The following is a 21914-nucleotide window of genomic DNA, read 5'->3' on the forward strand; positions in this document are numbered from 1 at the left end:
GAAAGATATGAATTTAGTGCCATTGCATTATCTGTAGTTGTGGTGTTTCTGGTGATGGTCTCTGGTCCTTTGAAGTATTTGCTGCTTTGATTTTTTTCTTTTCCTCTCTCAGAGTCCCCCTTAGGATTTCCTGCAGGGCTGGTTTAGTTGTCAGGAGCTCCTTTAGTTTTTGTCTCAGAAAGTTGCTATCTATCCTTATATTCTGAATGACAGCTTTACTGGATAAAGTATTCTTGGCAGCATAATTTCCAGTCAGCACATTGAATATTTCCTGCCACTCCCCTTTGGCCTGCCAAATTTCAGTGGACAGGTCTGCTACGAACTTTATGTGTCTGTCCTTGTAGGTTATGGACTTATTATCCTTACCTGCTTTCAGAATTCTCTCTTTATCCTTATATTTTGCAAGTTTCACTATGATATGTCATGGTGTTGGCCTTTTTTTGTTGGTTTTGAAGGAAGTTCTCTGTGCCTCTTGGACTTGGATGCCTGTTCCCTTCCCCAGATTAGGGAAGTTCTCAGCTATTATTTGTTCAAATAAACCTTCTGACCCCTTTTCTCATTCTTCTTCTGGGACTCCTATGATACAGGTATTGTTTCATTTCATAGAATCACTTAATTCTCTAATTTTCCCCTCATGATCTAATAATTTCTTTTCCCTCTTTTTTCCAGCTTCATTATTTTTTCCTAATTTTAACTTCTATTTCACTTATTGTCTCCTCTGCTTCTTCAATCCTCACTGTCACTGTATCTAGTTTATTTTGCATCTCAGCTGTAGCATTTTTAAATTCATCCTGACTAATTCTTAGATCTTCGATTTCTGTATCAAGGATTTCTCTGGTGTCTTCTATGCCCAGGTATGAATCTTATGACTGTTGTTCTTTTTTTTTTTAATTTTTATTTATTTTTGAAAGAGAGTGAAAGAGACAGAGTGTGAGCAGGGGAAAGGCAGAGAAAGAGGGAGAAACAGAATCTGAAGCAGGTTCCAGGCTCTGAGCTGTCAGCACAGAGCTTGATGCGGGCTTGAACTCATGAACTGTGAGATCATGACCTGAGCTGAAGTCAGACACCTAATCAACAGAGCCACCCAGGCTCCCCTTATGACTGTTGTTCTAAATCTTGTTCATCTATATTGCTTATATCTGTTTTGAGCAAGATACAAGCTGGATGTGATTTCCTCTTGACCTTTCTTTGGGAAGAATTCCCCTGTCTTGTCATTTTGGCTAAATTTCTGTTTTTTGCATGTTTTAAAAGCATGTTATGTGTCCTGCTCCTGAGATTACTACTATATAAAAGTGGGTTATACACTGTCCAGGGCTTGGAACTCCAGGAATTGTTGCTGGTGTATGCTGTGTGCACTCTGCTATTGTGTTTTGGCTGGTCTATCCCACTGGCAGGTCCTCTGAAGATCTCTTCCTTGCTTGCAGTGGTGAAGTGTTAAGTCCTTTACCTAAGTGTGCTTTGATTTGTTTGTTAAAATAACCCTGGGAGTAAAAAGCAAGGGGGAAAGGTTTATTCCAAAAATAGAGAAAAGGAAAAGAAACAAAAGAAACCCAACAGAGAATCAAACAACCAAAAGACTGATTTCAAAGGAAGAGAAATGAAAAAAAAAAAAAGAAAAAAGCAGGAGAAAAGAAAACAGAATAAAAAAGAAAAGAATAAAAAAGTCTGATCAAAGAAAAAGAAAAAAAAAAGGAAATGGGGAAAAAAGGGAACTATGAGCCTGATTCTAAAAGAAAAAGAGAACAGGGAGGAAAAAAGAACAAAGAGTTGTCTGTTGGTTCCTGGGGGGTGGGGGATAGTGGCCAGCTGTGCTGGTCTGGAGGAGAGGCTGGCCATGTTGGCTCAGAATCAGTCCTGCCCAGTAAATAAGCAGTTTCCAGGCACAGAGGGGCAGGGTTGGTGTAAGCAGGTCCTGCTTCCATTGGCGGTCCATGTGTTGCTCTCTGAAGCCCCACTATTTTGGTGTTGGGGGGAAAGTGGCACCACCCCAATCTCTTGACCTTGGAGTGGGGATCTCAACCCCCACTGTCCAGACAGCCATCATAGAAGAGCAAGGGAAGTCAGCTTCCTCTGTGCCAAAGCTCTCTTGCTTTTATTCTTGGGTATGCAGCTGGGATTCAAAACCTAAAGTCTTAAAGGACCTGACACAGCACGGATCCACTCCAGTCCTCTCCAGGTTGGAGAGTAGAGCCTCTCCATCCTGCTGATGAAAGGCCTTTGGCTGGAATCTGAAGGGTCTTTTGTCCTTGTGGAGGCAATAAACTCTTTTCCAAAAGTAGTCAAGGAAGAGGACTTTTCTCACCCAGTTCATCCCAGAGTTCTCTACAACACACTATGCACTCTGGGGCCAGCTTCTTCCACCCCAGGAGCACGAGCCTCAGCTCCATTCCAGAAAAAGTCATGGACTTCCAAAACCTCAGGATTTGAGCTCCAAATGCTATTTTCAAAAAAGAACTGGAGAACTCAATACTTTTTGATCCCCAGTCTGTGGTCCAGAGAAGTTTTCCTCTTGTGCTAACTTGATACTGCACTTTCTCCACCCCTTTCTCTTTTTCTTCTTTCATCTCTCCATGGAAGTTTCCATCCTCTCTGTGGCACTGCCATTTTTCTCTCCCCTAAATCACATCCTTGCACCTGCCATGCTGTCTCCCACCAACTGTAGAGATCCTTCTGCCCCTTTGCAGATTGATTTCCTGGGTGTTCTAAGTAATCAGACCTCAATATAGCTGTGTTTGAGGGAAGAGAATCACAGTCCCCCTACTTAACTACTCCCTGAAATGATTTTTTAAATATACTGTTATATACTGTTTGCTAGTATTTGATTGAGAAGTTTTGCATCCATGTTCATCAAGGATATTGACCTATAATTGCCTTTTTTAGTGAGTCTTTGTCTGATGTTGGTATCAGGGTAATGCTGGCCTTATAGAATGAGTTTCGTCTTCTTTTTCTATTTTTTGGAATAGTTTGTCAAGAATAGGTATCAAGTCTTTAAGTGTTTGGTAGAATTCCTCTGTGATGCCACTTGACTCAGGACTTTCGTTTGTTGGGGGATTTTTGGCAACTGATAGATTTTCTTTGCTGGTTATGGGTCTGTTCCAGTTTTCTATTTCTTCTTGTTTCAACTTTGGTAATTTATATTTTTGTAGGAATTTAAACATTCTTCCAGGTTGTCCAATTTGTTGGCATATAGTTTTTCATAATATTCTCTTATGATTGTTTCTATTCCAGTGGTGTTGCTATTTCTCCTCTTGCATTTGTGATTTTATTTATAGGGGTATTTTCTCTTTTTTTTTTCTTTTTTTAGGTAGGCATGGCTATAGCTTTATCAGTTTTAATAATGTTTTCAGAGAAACAGCTCCTGGTTTCATTGATCTGTTCTATTGTTTTATTGTTGTTTGGCTTTTGTTTTGTTTTGTTTTGTTTTTAGTTTCTTTTTTTTTAATTATGAAATTTACTGTCAAATTGGTTTCCATACAACACCCAGTGCTCATCCCAAAAGGTGCCCTCCTCAGTACCCATCACCCACCCACCCCTCCCTCCCACTCCCCATAAACCTTCAGTTCTCAGTTTTTAAGAGTCTCTTATGTTTTGGCTCCCTTCCTCTCTAACCATTTTTTTCCTTCCCCTCCCCCATGGTCTTCTGTTAAATTTCTCAGGATCCACATAGGAGTGAAAACATGGAATCTGTCCTTCTCTGTATGACTCATATCACTTAGCATAACACTCTCCAGTTCCACCCATGTTGCTACAAAAGGCCATACTTCATTCTTTCTCATTGCCATGTAGTATTCCATTGTGTATATAAATCACAATTTCTTTATCCATTCGTCAGTTGATGGACATTTAGGCTTTTTCCATAATTTAGCTATTGTTGAGAGTGCTGTTATAAACATTGGGGTACAAGTGCCCCTCTGCATCAGTACTTCTGTATCGCTTGGGTAAATTCCTATCAGTGCTACTGCTGGGTCATAGGGTAGATCTATTTTTATTTTTTTGAGGAAATGCAACACTGATTTCCAGACTGGCTGCACCAATTTGCATTCCCACCAACAGTGCAAGAGGGTTCCCCTTTTTCCACATCCTCGCCAGCATCTATAGTCTCCTGTTTTGTTCATTTTAGCCACTCTGACTTGTGTGAGGTGATATCTGAGTGTGCTTTTGATTTGTATTACCGTGATGAGGAGTGACATTGAGCATCTTTTCATGTGCCTGTTGGCCATCCGAATGTCTTCTTTAGAGAAATGCCTATTCATGTCTTCTGCCCATTTCTTCACTGGATTATTTGTTTTTCGGGTGTGGAGTTTGGTGAGCTCTTTATAGATTTTGGATTCTAGCACTTTGTCTGATATGTCATTTGCAAAAATCTTTTCCCATTCCACATTTTAGTTTGTTGGTTGTTTCCTTTGCAGTGCAGAAGGTTTTATCTTGATGAGGTCCCAATAGTTCATTTTTGCTTTTAATTCCCTTGCCTTTGGAGATGTGTCAAGTAAGAAATTGCTGCGGCTGAGGTCAGAGAGGTTTTTTCCTGCTTTCTCCTCTAGGGTTTTGATGGTTTCCTGTCTCACATTCAGGTCCTTCATCCATTTTGAGTTTGTTTGTGTGAATGGTGTAAGAAAGTGGTCTAGTTTCATCCTTCTGCATGTTGCTGTCCACTTCTCCCAGCACCATTTGTTAAAGAGACTGTCTTTTTTCCATTGGATATTCTTTCCTGCTTTGTCAAAGATGAGTTGGCCATACGTTTGTGGGTCTAGTTCTGGGGTTTCTATTCTACTCCATTGGTCTATGTGTCTGTTTTTGTGCCAATACCATGCTGTCTTGATGATGACAGCTTTGTAGTAGAGGCTAAAGTCTGGGATTGTGATGCCTCCTGCTTTGGTCTTCTTCTTCAAAATTACTTTGGCTATTCGGGGCCTTTTGTGGTTCCATATGAATTTTAGGATTGCTTGTTCTAGTTTCGAGAAGAATGCTGGTGCAATTTTGATTGCGATTGCATTGAATGTGTAGATAGCTTTGGGTAGTATTGACATCTTGACAATATTTATTCTTCCAATCCATGAACAGGGAATGTTTTTCCATTTCTTTGTGTCTTCTTCAATTTCCTTCCTACGCTTCCTATAGTTTTCAGCATACAGATCTTTTACATCTTTGGTTAGGCTTATTCCTAGGTATTTTATGCTTCTTGGTGCAATTGTGAATGGGATCAGTTTCTTTATTTGTCTTTCTGTTGCTTCATTATTAGTGTATAAGAATGCAACTGATTTCTGTACATTGATTTTGCATCCTGCGACTTTGCTGAATTCATGTATCAGTTCTAGCAGACTTTTCATGGAGTCTATCAGGTTTTCCATGTATACTATCATGTCATCTCTAAAAAGTGAAAGCTTGACTTCATCTTTGTTGATTTTGATGCCTTTGATTTAATTCTGTTGTCTGACTACTTATGCTAGAACTTCCAACACTATGTTAAACAACAGCTGTGAGAGTAAACACCTCTGTCATGTTCCTGATCTCAGGGGGAAACCTCTCAGTTATTCCCCATGGAGGATCATATTAGCTGTGGGATTTTCATAAATGGCTTTTATGATGTTTAAGTATTTTCCTTTTATCCCAACTTTATCGAGAGTTTTTATTAAGAAAGGATGCTGAATTTTGTCAAATGCTTTTTCTGCATTGATTGACAGGATCATATGGTTCTTATCTTTTCTGTTATTAATGTGATGTATCACAATGATTGATTTGCAAATGTTAAGGCAGCCCTGCATCCCAGGAATGAATCCCACTTGATCATGGTGAATAATTCCTTTTATATGCTGTGAATTCGATTTGCTAGTATCTTATTGAGAATTGTTGCATCCATATTCATCAGGGATATTGGCCTGTAGTTCTCTTTTGTTACTGGGTGTCTGTCTGGTTTAGGAATCAAAGTAATGCTGGCTTCATAGAATGAGTCTGGAAGGTTTCCTTCCTTTTCTATTTTTTTGGAATAGCTTGAGAAGGATAGGTATTATCTCTGCTATAAATGTCTGGTATAATTCCCCTGGGAAGCCATCTGGTCCCAGACTCTTATTTGTTGGGACATTTTTTTTTTTGTTTTTTTTTTTTTTATTTTTTAATATATGAAATTTACTGTCAAATTGGTTTCCATACAACACCCAGTGCTCATCCCAAAAGGTGCCCTCCTCAATACCCATCACCCACCCTGCCCTCCCTCCCACCCCCCATCAACCCTCAGTTTGTTCTCAGTTTTTAACAGTCTCTAATGCTTTGGCTCTCTCCCACTCTAACCTCTTTTTTTTTTTTTTTTTCCTTCCCCTCCCCCATGGGTTTCTGTTATGTTTCTCAGGATCCACATAAGAGTGAAACCATATGGTATCTGTCTTTCTCTGTATGGCTTATTTCACTTAGCATCACACTCTCCAGTTCCATCCATGTTGCTACAAAAGGCCATATTTCACTTTTTCTCATTGCCACGTAGTATTCCATTGTGTATATAAACCACAATTTCTTTATCCATTCATCAGTTGATGGACATTTAGGCTCTTTCCATAATTTGGCTATTGTTGAGAGTGCCGCTATAAACATTGGGGTACAGGTGCCCCTATGCATCAGTACTCCTGTATCCCTTGGATAAATTCCTAGCAGTGCTATTGCTGGGTCATAGGGTAGGTCTATTTTTAATTTTCTGAGGAACCTCCACACTGCTTTCCAGAGCGGCTGCACCAATTTGCATTCCCACCAACAGTGCAAGAGGGTTCCTGTTTCTCCACATCCTCTCCAGCATCTATAGTCTCCTGATTTCTTCATTTTGGCCACTCTGACTGGCGTGAGGTGGTATCTGAGTGTGGTTTTGATTTGTATTTCCCTGATAAGGAGCGACGTTGAACATCTTTTCATGTGCCTGTTGGCCATCCGGATGTCTTCTTTAGAGAAGTGTCTATTCATGTTTTCTGCCCATTTCTTCACTGGGTTATTTGTTTTTCGGGTGTGGAGTTTGGTGAGCTCTTTACAGATTTTGGATACTAGCCCTTTGTCCGATGTGTCATTTGCAAATATCTTTTCCCATTCCGTTGGTTGCCTTTTAGTTTTGTTGGTTGTTTCCTTTGCTGTGCAGAAGCTTTTTATCTTCATAAGGTCCCAGTAATTCACTTTTGCTTTTAATTCCCTTGCCTTTGGGGATGTGCCGAGTAAGAGATTGCTACGGCTGAGGTCAGAGAGGTCTTTTCCTGCTTTCTCCTCTAAGGTTTTGATGGTTTCCTGTCTCACATTCAGGTCCTTTATCCATTTTGAGTTTATTTTTGTGAATGGTGTGAGAAAGTGGTCTAGTTTCAACCTTCTGCATGTTGCTGTCCAGTTCTCGTTGGGACATTTTTGATAACTGATTCAATTTCTTTGCTGGTTATGGGTCTGTTCAAGTTTCTATTTCTTCCTGTTTGAGTTTTGGAAGTGTGTGGGTGTTTAGGAATTTGTCCATTTCTTACAGGTTGTCCAGTTTGTTGGTATATAACTTTTCATAGTATTCCCTGATAATTGCTTGTATTTCTGAGGGATTGGTTGTAATAATTCCATTTTCATTCATGATTTTATCTATTTGGGTCATCTCCCTTTTCTTTTTGAGAAGTCTGGCTAGAAGTTTATCAAATTTGTTTATTTTTTCAAAAAACCAACTCTTGGTTTCATTGATCTGCTCTACAGTTTTTTTTTTTAAATTCTACATTGTTTCTGGTTTAATCTTTATTATTTCTCTTCTTCTGCTGGGTTTGGGGTGTCTTTGTTGTTCTGCTTCTATTTCCTGTAGGTATGCTGTTAGATTTTGTATTTGGGATTTTTCTTGTTTCTGGAGATAGGCCTGGATTGCAATGTATTCTCCTCTCAGGACTGCCTTCGCTGCATCCCAAAGTATTTGGATTGTTGTATTTTCATTTTCATTTGTTTGCATATATTTCTTAATTTCTTCTCTAATTGCCTGGTTGACCCACTCATTCTTTTGTAGGGTGTTCTTTAACCTCCATGCTTTTGGAGGTTTTCCAGACTTTTTCCTGTGGTTGATTTCAAGCTTCATAGCATTGTGGTCTGAAAGTATGCATGGTATGATCTCAATTCTTGTATGCTTATGAAGGGCTGTTTTGTGACCCAGTATGTGATCTATCCTGGAGAATGTTCCATGTTCACTCGAGAAGAAAGTATATTCTGTTGCTTTGGGATGCAGAGCTCTAAATATATCTAACATGTCCTTCTGATCCAATGTATTATTCAGGGCCCTTGTTTCTTAATTGATCCTCTGTCTAGATGGTCTATTCAATGTTGTAATTGGAGTAGCAAAATCGCCTGCAATGACCACATTGTTATCAATAAGGCTGCTTATGTTTATGAGCAATTGTTTTATATATTTGGGGGCTCCTGTATTCGGCGCATAGACATTTATAATTGTTCGCTCTTCCTGATGGATAGACCCTGTAATTATTCTATAATGCCCTTCTTCATCTCTTGTTACAGCCTTTAAAGTCTAGTTTGTCTGATATAAGTATGGCCACTCCAGCTTTCTTTTGACTTTTAGTAGCATGATAGATATTTCTCCATCCCCACACTTTGAATCTGAAGGTGTCCTCAGGTCTAAAATCAGTCTCTTGTAGAACAGCAAATAGATGGGTCTTGTTTTTTTATCCATTCTGATACCCTATGTCTTTTGGTTGGCGCATTTAGTCCATTTACATTCAGTGTTATTATTGAAAGATGTGGGTTTAGAGTCATTGTGATGTCTGCAGGTTTCATGCTTGCAGTGATGTCTTTGGTACTTTGTCTCACAGGATCCCCCTTAGGATATCTTGTAAGGCTGGTTTAGTGGTGATGAATTCCTTCAGTTTTTGTTTGTTTGGGAAGACCTTTATCTGTCCTTCTATTCTGAATGACAGACTTGCTGGATAAAGGATTCTTGGCTGCATATTTTTTTCTGTTCATCACATTGAAGATTTCCTGCCATTCTTTTCTGGCCTGCCACATTTCAGTAGACAGATCCGTCACGAGTGTTATCAGTCTCCCTTTATATGTTAGAGCATGTTTATCCCTAGCTGCTTTCAGAATTCTCTCTTTATGCTTGTATTTTGCCAGTTTCACTATCATATGTCATGCAGAAGCTCAGTTCAAGTTACGTCTGAAGTGAGTTTTCTGTGCCTCTTGGATTTCAATGCCTTTTTCCTTCCCCAGATCAGGGAAGTTCTCAGCTATGATTTCTTCAAGTACACCATCAACACCTTTCCCTCTCTTTTCCTCCACTGGAATCTCAATTATGCATATATTATTTCGTTTAATTATGTCACTTAGTTCTCTAATTTTCCCCTCATACTCCTGGATTTTTTTATCTCTTTTTTCTCAGCTTCTTCTTTTTCCATAGTTTTATCTTCTAATTCACCTATTCTCTCCTCTGCCTCTTCAATCCGAGCTGTGGTCACCTCCGTTTTATTTTGCAGCTCATTTATAGCATTTTTTAGCTCTTCCTGACTGTTTCTTAGTCTCTTGATCTCTGTAGTAATAGATTCTCTGCTGTTCTCTATACTTTTTTCAAGCCCAGCGATTAATTTTATGACTATTATTTTAAACTCATTTTCTGTTATATTGCTTAAATCGTTTTTGATCAGTTCGTTAGCTGTCGCTAGTTCCTGGAATTTCTTTTGAGGAGTAGTCTTCCATTTCGTCTTTTTGGATAGTCCCTGGAGTGGCAGGAACTGCAGGGCTCTTCCCCCATGCTGTCTGGAGTAACTTGTGTTGGTTGGTGGGTGGGGCCATAGTCAGACCTGATGTCTGCCCCCAGCTCACCGCTAGGGTCACCGTCAGACTGGTGTGTACCTTATCTTCCACTCTCCCAGGGGCAGGACTCACTGTGGGGTGGTGTGGCCTCTGTCTGGGCTACTTGCACACTGCCAGTCTTGTGGTGCTGCTTAGCTGGGATCTGGCGTATTAGCTGGGGTGGATCTGCAAGGGGCACAGTGGTGGGAGGGGCAGCCTCAGCTCGCTTTGCCTTTGGTGGTCTGCTTCCGGAGGAGCCCCTCTTCCATGGGCCTCCCATCTAAGCTTGGCTCCATAGAGTCTGTTCTGCTAGTCTTTTGGTGATTTTCTGGGTAAATTCGGCAGATGTGGGTGGAATCTCAGTGATCAGCAGGACGTGGTGAGCCCAGCATCCTCCTACATCACCATCTTCCCGGGCCTCTGGGTTATTTTTTCTGTATGTAAATTTTCTACCCTGCAACTTTGATTAGGTCTAATTTTTTTTTTTTTTTGGTTGAATCTTTTGTTTTATATATATATAAAATCACATCATATGTAACTAGAGTAAAATCTACCTTTTCCTTTCTAATTCTGATGCCTTCTATTTATTTTTGTTGCCTGCTTGTTCTGACTAGGATTTTGAGTATTAGGTTGAATAAGAATGCAAAGAGTGGGCACTCTTTTCTTGTCCCTGATCACAGTGGAAAGGGTTTCAATTTTTCACCATTGACTATATTGTTAGCTATGGGCTTGTTATATATAGCCTTTATTATGTTGTGATACATTTCTTATATGCCTAATTTGGCAAAAGTTTTTTTAATCTTGAATGGATGTTGAATTTTGTTAAATGTTTTTTCTTCTATTGAGAAAATCAAATTGTCTTTCATTTTATTGCTCTAATTTATCACATTTATTGATTTACATATGTGAAACCATCCTGTCATCCCAGGGATAAATTCCACTTGACATGGTGAATAATCCTTTAAATGTGCTGCTGAATTCAGTTTACTCTTATTTTGTTGAGAATTTTTGCATCTAAATTCATGAAGAATATTGGCTTGTGGTTTTCTTGTAGTATCCTATGTAGTTTGATATCAGGGTAATACTAGCGTCAAAAATGAGTTTCTCTGATTGGGAAAGTTTGAGAAGGATTGCTGCTAATTCTTTAAATGATGATAAAATTCATCAATGCTGCTATCTGGTCCTAAGCCTTTTTTTTGTTGGGAGTTTTTTGATTACTATTTCAATCTCCTTAGTAGTAGCTGATCTGTTCAGATTTTCTATTTCTTCTTGGTTCAGTTTTGGTAAGTTGGATGTTTCAAGAATTTTTCCATTTCTTCTAAGTTGTCCAGTTTATTGGGTGTAGTTTTTTATAGTAGCCTCTAATGCTCCTTTATATTTCTGTGGTGTCAGTTGTAATGTCTCTTCTTTCAATTATAATGCTGTTGATTTGGGTTCTCTCATTTTTTCTTGGTTTGTCTAACTAAAGGTTTATCAATTTTGTTTATCTTTTCAAAGGACCAACTCTTGTTTTGTTCATCTTTTTTTATTGTTTTCCTGTTTTCTATTTTTTTTTTATTTCTCTCTAATCTTTTTATTTTATACCTCTTGGTAACTTTGAAGTTTAATTTTTTTAAATTTTTTTAACATTTATTTATTATTGAGACACAGAGCATGAGCAGAGGAGGGGTAGAGAGAGGGGAAGACACACAGAATCTGAAGCAGGCTCCAGACTCTGAGCTGTCAGCACAGAGCCCAACACGGGGCTTGAACTCACAAACTGTGAGATCATGACCTGAGCCGAAGTCTATCGCCTAACCAACTGAGCCACCCAGGTGCCCCACCTCTTTGTAACTTTGGGTTCAGTTTGTTCTTATTCTAGTTCCTTGATATGTGAAGTTAGATTTTTTTAGGATCACTCAATTTTCTTGATATATTCATTTATAGCTAAAAACTTTTGAAATAGAACAGATTTTGCCATATTTTATAAGTTTTGGTATGTTGTGTTTCCATTTTTGTTTTTCTTTCTTTTTTGTTTTTTTTTAATTTCTCCAGCAAATTTTTTAAACCTGTTGGCTGTTCAGGAGAGTGTTGATTTCCATGTATTCTTGGATTTTCAGTTGTTCTCCTGTTATTGATTTGTACTTTCATACCATTGTGGTCAGAAAAGATACTTGGCATTATTTCAGTCTTTTTGAATTTGTTAAGACTTGTTTTGTGGCCTAACATATGATCTATTTTAGAAAATGCTCTGTGTACATGTGAAAAGAATGTGTATTCTGCTGTAGTTGGTGTGAATGATCCAACCACAATCTATTGTCTTCCAGCAGTGTAGGCTACTAGTCCAAGATCCCAATGTTGGCAGAGTTTGTTCCTCCTAGGGCTGTGATGAAGAATCAGTTTCATACATCTCTTTCAGTTTCTGCTGGTTTGCTGGCAATGTTCCACATCCTGGGCTTACAAATGCATCACCTCTTAGCTTTCATCTCTACATGGTATTGTCTCTGTGTTGGTGTGTGTCTTTGTATCCAAATTTCCCTGTTATAGATATAGAAGGTACCAGTCAGGTTGAAATAGGGCTCACTTTCTTGACTTCTTCTTAACCAATTGCATCTTCAATGACCTTACTTTAAAATAAGGTCACATTCTGAGGTACTGGGGGTTCAGACTCCAGCATATGAGGTTTTGGGGAACATAATTCAACCCATAATACTATCTGTCAAAACCAGAATCATAATATGAATGCTTTCTTATTATTTCTTCTTAAATTTATCAGGGATTTATTGCCATGCTGGTATATACAGATCTATAAATTTGGGCATAATATTACATAATATTCATTATAGTGATTTATTTAAGTTCTTATTGAATAGTGAACCTTTGGATGAATTTGTCCCTTTTTACTATTACAAGTAACTATGAAAAACATATTTGTTTTTTAAAATTTTTAAAAATATGTTTTCAATTTATTTTTGAGAGAGAGAGAGAGACAGAGCATGAGCATGGGAGGGGCAGAGAGAGAGGGAGACACATAATCTTAAGCAGGCTCCAAGCTCTGAGCTGTCAGCATAGAGGCCCCCACGGGGCCCAAACACACAAACACACAAACTGTGAGACATGACCTGAGCCAAAGTCGGACGCTTCACTGACTTAGCCACCCAGAAAAAAATACTTGTTTATATAACTTCATGTATGTGTAGATATTTCTTTTGCGATGGATACCTATAAGTGTAATTAATGAGGGAACACTTGTAGGCATTTTATATTTTGTTAGGCATAGCCAAATATCTTGAACTTTAGAACTTTATCTCTTGTTGCATTTTGCACCCCCTACCCCCAATATTACACAACTGCCACAAGGTAAGCATTTGCAAAATTCTTTAATTTTTATAACTTACTCCCCACCCTCATCCCTTTGTTGCCTGCCTGTCCTTTCTTTACTGCCTTGTTGAACAGTGGCACTTTCCAGAGGCTGATCAGCCAATAAACACAGGAAAATCCTCGATTTTCTTTACTTTCAGTTCCTTCTACCTTCTTTTTTCTTTTTACAAACACCGGAGGAGTTTTCTAAAATACAGATTTGATAATATTGAGTCATTTATTTAAAACAAAAACAAAAACAAAAACCTCCAAAGTTTGTGTTTCTTTGCATGGTACGTGAAACTATCTGTGACCAGCTCTAGATCACTGTTTCTGCCCTTTCACCTAACACACCCTTCACTCCATTTTGAGTCATATTGAATTCGCTTTTAGTTTTAGGAACCTGGCCTCTTTCACCCTTCCTCCTCTTGCTTACTGCCTTCCTTTTGCCTGTATGCAAAATACCCTCCCACCCTCACAGTCCATCTAAGAAGCTTCTTCTTATTCTTCAAGTAATTTCCCTGTTACTCAGCTTTTCCATTTAAAAATAAGGATAAAAACAATACCTGCATCTTGGTTTTGTAGTAATTCAATGTGATAATCCTATTTAAAGTCATTGTCTTGGCAAAACATATAGTAAACCCTCAATAAATGTTAAATTTACTTCAATATTTTTTGGAACACATATTTATAACCTAAGGCATATCATTAGTAAATTAAAAAAAAAAAAAAAAAAAGACAGGAGCACCTGGGTGGCTCAGTTGGTTGAGTGTCAGACTTTGGCTCAGGTCATGATCTCATAGTTTGTGGGTTTGAGCCCTGAATCAGGCTCTGTGCTGACAGCTCAGAGCCTGGAGCTTACTTTGGATTCTGTGTCTCCATCTCTGCACTTCTCCCACTTACACTTTGTCTCTCCCTCTTTCTGTGAAAAATAAATAAATGTTTTTAAAAAAATTTAAAAAAAACCCAATAATTTAACAATATAGTACATGGCAAAATATCTGTGCTCAGTGAATGTAGAACTTAGTTGAATGGATTGCTTGATACCAAGATGTACAATGTTGGTTACATCTGTTGAATCAAGTGGATTGGTTGGTAGAATTGGGTGTTCAATTGACTAAACATTTTATTATGCACTCCACGTACCCATCACTCAGTCTCAATGTTATCAATATTATCAATGTTTTGACAATACATATGTGACTCATTCTCAACAAAGTCATCCTGTGCTTGTAACTGTTGTCACTTCATGGTGCACTGCTCCTCAAACATCTGTTTCATAATCTTTTCTAATCCTTTTCTGGGGAAGATGGCAAAGCTTGCCATTTTGTAACTTTCAAATGGTCTTTCCTTTCTTTTTGGATGACTATCTTCAGTCTTCTGGAATGTTGTTCATCTTTTCCAGTGTCTTAGTCTGTTCAGGCTACTGTAACAAAAATACCATTTTCTGGGTGACTCAAACAACAAACATTTATGTTCAAAGTTCTGGATGCTGGAAGCCCAAGATCAAGGTGCTTGTAGATCATCTGATTTCTGGTAAGAGCTATCTTCCTGGCTTTCAGACAGCCACCTTCCTGGTGTGTCCTCACATGGCAGTAGAGGCATGGGAACTCTCTGGGGTCTGTTTTACAAAGGTGCTAATCCCATCATGAAGACTATACCCTCAAGACCTATTTACCCCTTAAAGGCCATACTTTCTAATACTATCACATTGAGGATTAAGATTTCAACATATGATTCTGAGAGGACACAAACATTCAGTTCAGAACAGCCAATAATCCTGCAAATCCCTTGTACATGTTAAATAGAGTCCATCTGATAAAATTATTCTTAACTGGCCATTCTTAACTCACTAGAAGCCCCTCAGAACTTGCCTTTTGTTTGTTTGTTTGTTTGTTTTGTTTTGTTTTGTTTTTACTCCTCCATTTTGGGCTTCATTCCCTTCTTTGTCTTGCTTATTCTATTTTTTAAATTATGATTCTTCCTTGACTGGGAAAACAAGTACTTCTGTTTTCTTTTGATCACCTGCTCATGCTACTTTTATATGTTTCTATTTTTCCTGATTCTAAGACATCTTGGAGCTTAAAGGCATGTCATTGTTAAGGATTGTGGAAGGAGAGAATATGATTGCATGAGATGTTCTTAAGTCAAGGTTTTGTTGAGGCCCTAGCATATGTGGCTTTCTGTATACTGTATACCACCCTCTGAGCTTCTATGCTGGAGTGATGTAGCTCTCTACTTCAAAGCCCTCATGCTTCTGTTGGTGATAGAATATGTTCAACTTGACCCAAGTGTAGTACACCAAAAATCTTAATCCCACAAAGTGTAATGCAAATTTAGAGCTTTATTCTCTGAGAGACTCCTTCCAAGGCAGAAGCAAGAAGAATATGGATAGAAGGGGCAACAGAGGTGAGATTGCACTAGAAGGCTTAAGTCCAGGTCCCCCATCCACTGAACGCTTCCTCTTTGACCTTAAGAGAAACATATGCTTTGATAAACCTAAGATTTCTGATCTGTAACAGATACATAATAGTTATTGCGGCACTGCTAACTTGCTCAGTTAATGTGAGAGTCAAATAAAGCAAGTCTGTGCAATGTGGTAGGAATTATCAGTGACATACAACCTGGGATGCATTTCTTGAAGATGTGGTGGTAGGGAGCATGCATGGCAGAGGGAATATGCATAAGAAGGAAGAAGGATGTGGAAGGAATCTGGATTAATTTGCTTTTGCTCTGTCTCTTCTACTGATCCCAGCCAAGCATCTGCTGAGACTATTATTTGTCTCTTTTATGTGGCCAGAGACAAGGAGTCATGTGCTCCTCAGATTGTATCCAAGATGCTGGCTCCTCATCTTGAAGTTGAAGGATGTAGCTTTTTAGATAAGAAGAGATTCCTCTGGTGAGAGAGCTGTGCAATGTTCAAGGAAGTCTGAACACTGATGACTCTTTTTCTTGTTCCTTCTCCAGGTTGATGAATTCTGGACTTACATCAGGTTGCTGTCCAGCTCTGTCTTCAGTGCTCAGCACTAACCAGAAACTCACACACCTTTACCTAAGGGGCAATGCTCTTGGAGACACGGGGGTGAAGCTACTCTGTGAGGGCCTCTTGCACCCCAGCTGCAAGCTTCAGATATTGGAGTAAGTCCCTTAGCTTTTTTTTTTCATTTTTGCTTATTTATTTTTGAGTGAGAGAAAAGCAGAAAGAGAGGGAGAGAAAGGATCACAAGCAGGCTTTGCACTGCCAGTGCAGCTTGAACTCCCCACGTGGGACTTGAACTCACACACTGTGAGATCATGACCTGAGCTGAAACAAAGAGCGGCTTAAACAACTGAGCCACCCAGGTGCCCCAGTCCCTTAGCTTATTACAATGATGTGGATGCATGGTGGCTAAGGTGTGTATGTGTGTGTGGGGGTAATGATAGAATGATTTGTACCTGAGAAGTAATGATGTTCTCCTAAGGTTTGGCTTGTTACAGGATCATGCACCTGGGAAGAATTCTACTTCTCAGTGCTGTAAAGGTAAATACTGGATTTGGATTTGTGGATTTCACCACAAAAGAATAGAAAGATATGACACTTGTGTTTTAGGGAAATTTAGGAAGAGGCATAGAATTGGGGAAAAATCAATTCACAAACTACTATTCCTAATTTGATCTGCACAATCCAGTAGACTGGAAAAAAAAAATACTATCATCTGAAAAGGAAAGAAGAATAACCACAGGCACAGAGGATTATTCTAAGTTTGTTAATCCTGTGTTTTTTGTGCATTTGAAACATTTCAGGCTGAGATCTGGGGCACCTGCTGGGATGGCTAAGGGGACATTTTCTTTAAATCACCCTGTTTCTTGCAGATTGGACAACTGTAGTCTCACCTCACACTGTTGCTGGGACCTTTCCACACTTCTGACCTCCAACCAGAGCCTGCGGGACCTGAGCCTAGGCAACAATGACCTTGGTGATCTGGGGGTCATGCTACTCTGTGAGGTGCTGAGGCAGCAGGGCTGCCTCCTGAAACGCCTGAAGTAAGTGTGCTCTTCAGAATTCACGTGGTGAGGTTCAGAGTACAAAGGACAGGTTGACCAGTTATCAAAACCTGGGAGGGCTTCATTTGTACTCAGACTGAGGTTTTTTTTTTATTTTTTATAAGTCATGTGAGTCATGAACCACATATTTAACTTCATCCAGACTTTATGCAGACATTAACTTTGAAAATCAAGTTTCAGTTCAGTGTGAAAAGAGTTTCCATTCATTTTCCTGAAAGAAACCCAAGCCCCAATGAAAGTTGCCAAATAGAATTACATGGCTATGCAAGGGACTGGACTTTGCAGAACTGGAGGAGTCCATGGTTCACTGTAATTGCCAAGGTCTTTGCACAGTGGGGTGTTGTAGGTCTTGTTTCTGAGGACTTCCAAATGGAAAGAGAGTTTCAGAATCAGCAAGATTAGAAATGCCACAGACATCAGTTCATCTGCATTGTGTTGGGTTTCCTTATTAGTAATATCACTCATTACCTCTTGAGTAAGAACTCCCTAGTGAGTCTCCTACCTTGGTCAGTCAGGACAATCACAGTCTCCACTGAAGACATTTCCCTCACTTTGCTTTAGAGGCAACACCCTGGACTTTCTTCTACTTCATGAGCTGTTTCTGCTCAGTCTCCTTTGTGGATTCTCTTTATCAACCTGACCTGCACATGCTGCATCCCCAGGATGCAATCATTGAGCTAATTTTTCTTCTCTAAACTCTATCTTGTGTTTGCATCATCTAGTCTTCTGGCTTTATCATATATGTCCTGTGTCACCCAATTTATACCTGTATGAATTCCATGTCCAAATGCTAGTCTGACTTTCCATTTGTCTAATAAACCTAAACTTTACATGTCCAAATTCAAACCTGCATTATACCCCCCACCCCATCTAACACCTGCTTCTTCCCCATCTCCACCAATGCTTACTCATTGTGAATTGCTCAGGCCAAAAAAGAAATCCTGTGTCACCTTTGACACCTTTTTCTTATGCACATGTCCAACGTGTTGGCATGTCCTAATAGCTCTTCTTTCATAACATACCTGCTTGTTGATCTCTTCTTGCCAACTTCATGACTTGTACCCTGGTTCAAGCCATTGTCTCCTCTTATCTGGATTGTTCTGGTGGCATTCTGCCAGGCTCCTCTGCATGTAGTATTCTTACCATGGCAGATGGAAGGTGCAACTAAAACATGTGTCAGGGGCACCTGGGTGGCTCAGTCAGTTAAGCATCTGACTCTTGATTTTGGCCCAGGTCATGATCTCATGGTTTGTGGGATCAAGCCCCACCTCAGGCTCTGTGCTGACAGTGTGGAACCTGCTTGGGATTCTCTCCCCCTCCCTCTCTCTGCACCTCCCCTGCTTGCTTGCTCTCTTTCTCTGTCTCTAAACAAACAAACATTAAAAAAATGAATCAGTGATCATATTATTCCTACCAACATGCTCTAGTGACTTCCTATCACATTTCAAGATCCACAAACTCATAGTATTGTGTAAGGCCTCATGTGATCTGGCTCCTGTTGCTTCTGCAAATTCACCTTCTCCTAATACTTGTTCTTTGTGCTCCACTGATATCTTTGCAGTTTTGCAAAAATACTGTCACCTTTTCATGTGCTGTTTCTTCTGCCTAGAACTCTCTCCCCTTTGATATCCACATGTCTTGTTTCCATGTATCCTTAAATTCTCTGCCTAAAGGTCTTCTACGTGTCTGTCTCTGACCATCCTAATGAAAAGAACAGATCAGCATATCCTTCTTGTTTTTGCCTTTTTTTCTTATTTTCCTCTGTAGTATTAATCAGCAGCATACATACACGCTATATCATTTCAGCAGAATACTTACATGCTATATCATTTTCTTTTTCATTTATTATCTATATCTTACCAAGTAATATAAATTATATTATAACAAGGACTTCTGTTCTTGTTCATGACCTCAAGGCTAAGAACCAACTGGAATGTAAGTTTGAATAAACAGAAGTTTGGATCAGCATTGCATCCTTATGCAGACACAGTGGAGCATGTTTACTGCAGGAAAGCCAACATTCTCAGAGCTAAGATAAATAGAGGGACAAAGTGTAGGATATGTCAGGATGAAGCCAGGGACATTACTGTATGTGGAGTCCTGACCCACCCCAGAAGGACACTCTGGAGGTAAGGGACAAGCTTCAAATAGGCTGAAAAGCCCATGGATCCAATCAACCTATCTCATTAGCTCAGGCTGCCTTAAACAAACAGGCATTTATTTCTCACAGTTTTAGAATACAGAAAATCTAAGATCACAGTGCCAAGTAATTCCACTTCTAGTGAGAGCTTTCTTCCAGGCTTACAGAGGGCTGCCTTCTTCCTGTGTCCCTATATGGCAGAAAGAGAGCAAGACAGGAACAGGGAAACAGAGTGTGGGCATCTCTTATCATAAAGGCAGTGATACCATCATGAGGGCCCACCCCCATGACCTCATCTAACCCTAATTATATCCCAATGGCCCTATTTCCAAATACCATCACATTGAGAATTAGGGCTTCCGTGTATGAATTTTGGAGAATACAAACATTCAGTTCATAACACAACCAAATCAAGGTTGTTAGAAATGATGCAGGACAAATGGTATGATTTCTTAGCTAAGTTGCAAGGGAAACTTACAAAAATAAAAAGGGGGAAAAATGTATCAAAGAACACTTTAGAGGCTGCAATGTGTGAGCTTCATATGGCTCCTGATTCAATAAACATAATATAAAATTGTATCAGTCAGTTGAGGAAATTTAAACACTGATTGGACATATGTTGATAATAAGAAATTATTGTTAATGTAAAAAATTTTTTTTAAAGTTTATTTATTTTGAGAGAGAAAGAGAGAGCTTGAGCAGGGGAGGGGCAGAGAGAGGGAGAGAATCCCAAGCAGGCTCCACACTGTCAACACAGAGCCTGACACGGGGCTCAAACTCATGAACTGTGAGATCCTGACCTGAGCCAAAATCAAGAGTTGGGTGCTTAACCCACTGAGACACCCAATTGTTAACTTTTTACAGTGTGAAAATGGCATTGTGGTTGTGTTTTAAAAAGGCTTCATTTAGTGTCACATAGTTAAATATTTATAGATGTATGAAATGCTGTGTTTGTAATATCCATTGATGTGAGGAGTAGGGGGGCAATAGATAAAACAAGATTGGCCATGAGTTATTAATTGTCAAATCTGGGTAATAAGCATATGGGGATCCCTTATACTATTTTCTCTAAATTTACATATGTTGAAACATTTCCAAACTTGAAGGTTAAAAATATAACAGAAACAACATTTGGCATGAGGTGTAGCATCAGAGACCTTAGAAGTGTGTTAGGTTAAGGGGAGTAAGGAGATGAGATTTATTAGGCAAAAACAAACAAACAAACAAAAAAACCCAAAACAAAACAACTCTGAGAGTGTTCTTTGAAGAGTAGAACCCAAGGCTCTTTTTTGCTTTTTACAGGTTGTGTGGAATGTATTTCAATTATGATACAAAATGTGCATTAGAAATACTTCAAGAAGAAAAGCCTGAGTTGACCATTGTCTTTGAGCCTTCTTGGTAGCAGTTGAAGCTGGCCGCCAGTTGCCAGCGTTTTGGCTCCCTGCTGTCCCGGTGTAGACAAGTGGGAGGGAGCACTCCTCCATCCAGGGTTAAGACCATCACTCCACGATTCTTCTGGTCCAGTGTGGGACAGCGAAACCTTGCTGATGGTGCCTTTGTGTCGAGAATATGAGCATCTCCTGTACCCCTGGCTTGATGACACCAAGACAATGAAATCATCCAAATGATGTGGTTCTTATTGTAGAAACTCAGTCGAAGAAGATGTTCCTCTTGGTGACCTCATATGACTAACTCATTTAAGAAAACACTTTTTCTCTTTTTACTCTCTCTAAATCTCCTTTCCCTCATATCTTTTTTCACTCCTCTTTGCTCTGTTTACTTTTACCCATATCATCACTCTTACATTATTTCCCTTTACTGAGGGTAACAGAAAAAGTAAACTATGTATTATGTTGCAATTTTGTGGCAGCAACTTATTTATTTAAAATTTTTGTAACAGGTATATTTTCTAATAAAATAATTCATGTTTATTTTACCTGGTGAAATTTCAAAAAATATAAAACCTTTTGTATTTATTGATTTAAACGCTCTCTTTTCCTTAATTAAAGGTACCTAGAAATCTCTCTACTTTAAAGATAAGTTAAATTGCTTTATGGATTTAAAAAATCTCTTTACCAAATGGTTCAGTTGTAATGCATGGGGAAAAAAAAATCACCTTGCTCTCATTCTGATGGTTGAAATTTCAGCTCTGGTAGGACAGGAAGTTGAAAATCATATACAGGACAGTATTAGAGTAGATGGGGCCTGTACTCCTAAATAGAAGTATTGTGTAGAAAATACATTTTGCCTTCAATTATAAGAGCTTATCTTGGATTTATCTCAGGAGCAGTTCATCTGTCACTCTTTGCATAGCATTAAATCATTAATAAATATTGACTAATTGCTTCTCTACACATGGGGTAACTCTTGAACCATACGGAATTGTTCAGAATGGAAACATTGCTTCATCTGTCAAATGAACTATCCAGACTTTGCTACTCAAACTATGGCCTATGGACTGTTGATATAAGGAGCTTACGCAAGAATGTAAATCAATCCCATTCCTAAGTATGCTTTTTAGATAAGGTGACTTTTTTTTCTTGGTAAGACTGTCTCAATAAAGAAAGAAGTATATGATTTATATTCTGTTAGAAACTTTTTTTTCTTTTCT

The 21914-nt window shown here is 39.0% G+C and overlaps 1 protein-coding gene across 2 annotated transcripts in view; it reads left to right on the top strand.

Moving 5' to 3' along the window:
- The window catches only part of NLRP3 (NLR family pyrin domain containing 3), a 53441-nt gene extending 32192 nt beyond the window's left edge, over positions 1-21249 (top strand). For both annotated transcript variants that reach the window (XM_019438493.2, XM_019438494.2), the window contains 3 exons: positions 16087-16257; positions 16972-17142; positions 20606-21249. In XM_019438493.2, coding sequence (XP_019294038.2) covers positions 16087-16257; positions 16972-17142; positions 20606-20705 — 442 coding nt within the window. In that variant the 3' untranslated portion in view covers positions 20706-21249. The remainder of the gene's footprint in view (positions 1-16086; positions 16258-16971; positions 17143-20605) is intronic.
- Positions 21250-21914: the final 665 nt, after the last annotated feature.

This window comes from Panthera pardus, unplaced genomic scaffold (genome assembly GCF_024362965.1).
Source record: "Panthera pardus isolate Hobbes unplaced genomic scaffold, ASM2436296v1 HiC_scaffold_1, whole genome shotgun sequence".
In the NCBI taxonomy this organism is placed as follows: domain Eukaryota; kingdom Metazoa; phylum Chordata; class Mammalia; order Carnivora; family Felidae; genus Panthera; species Panthera pardus.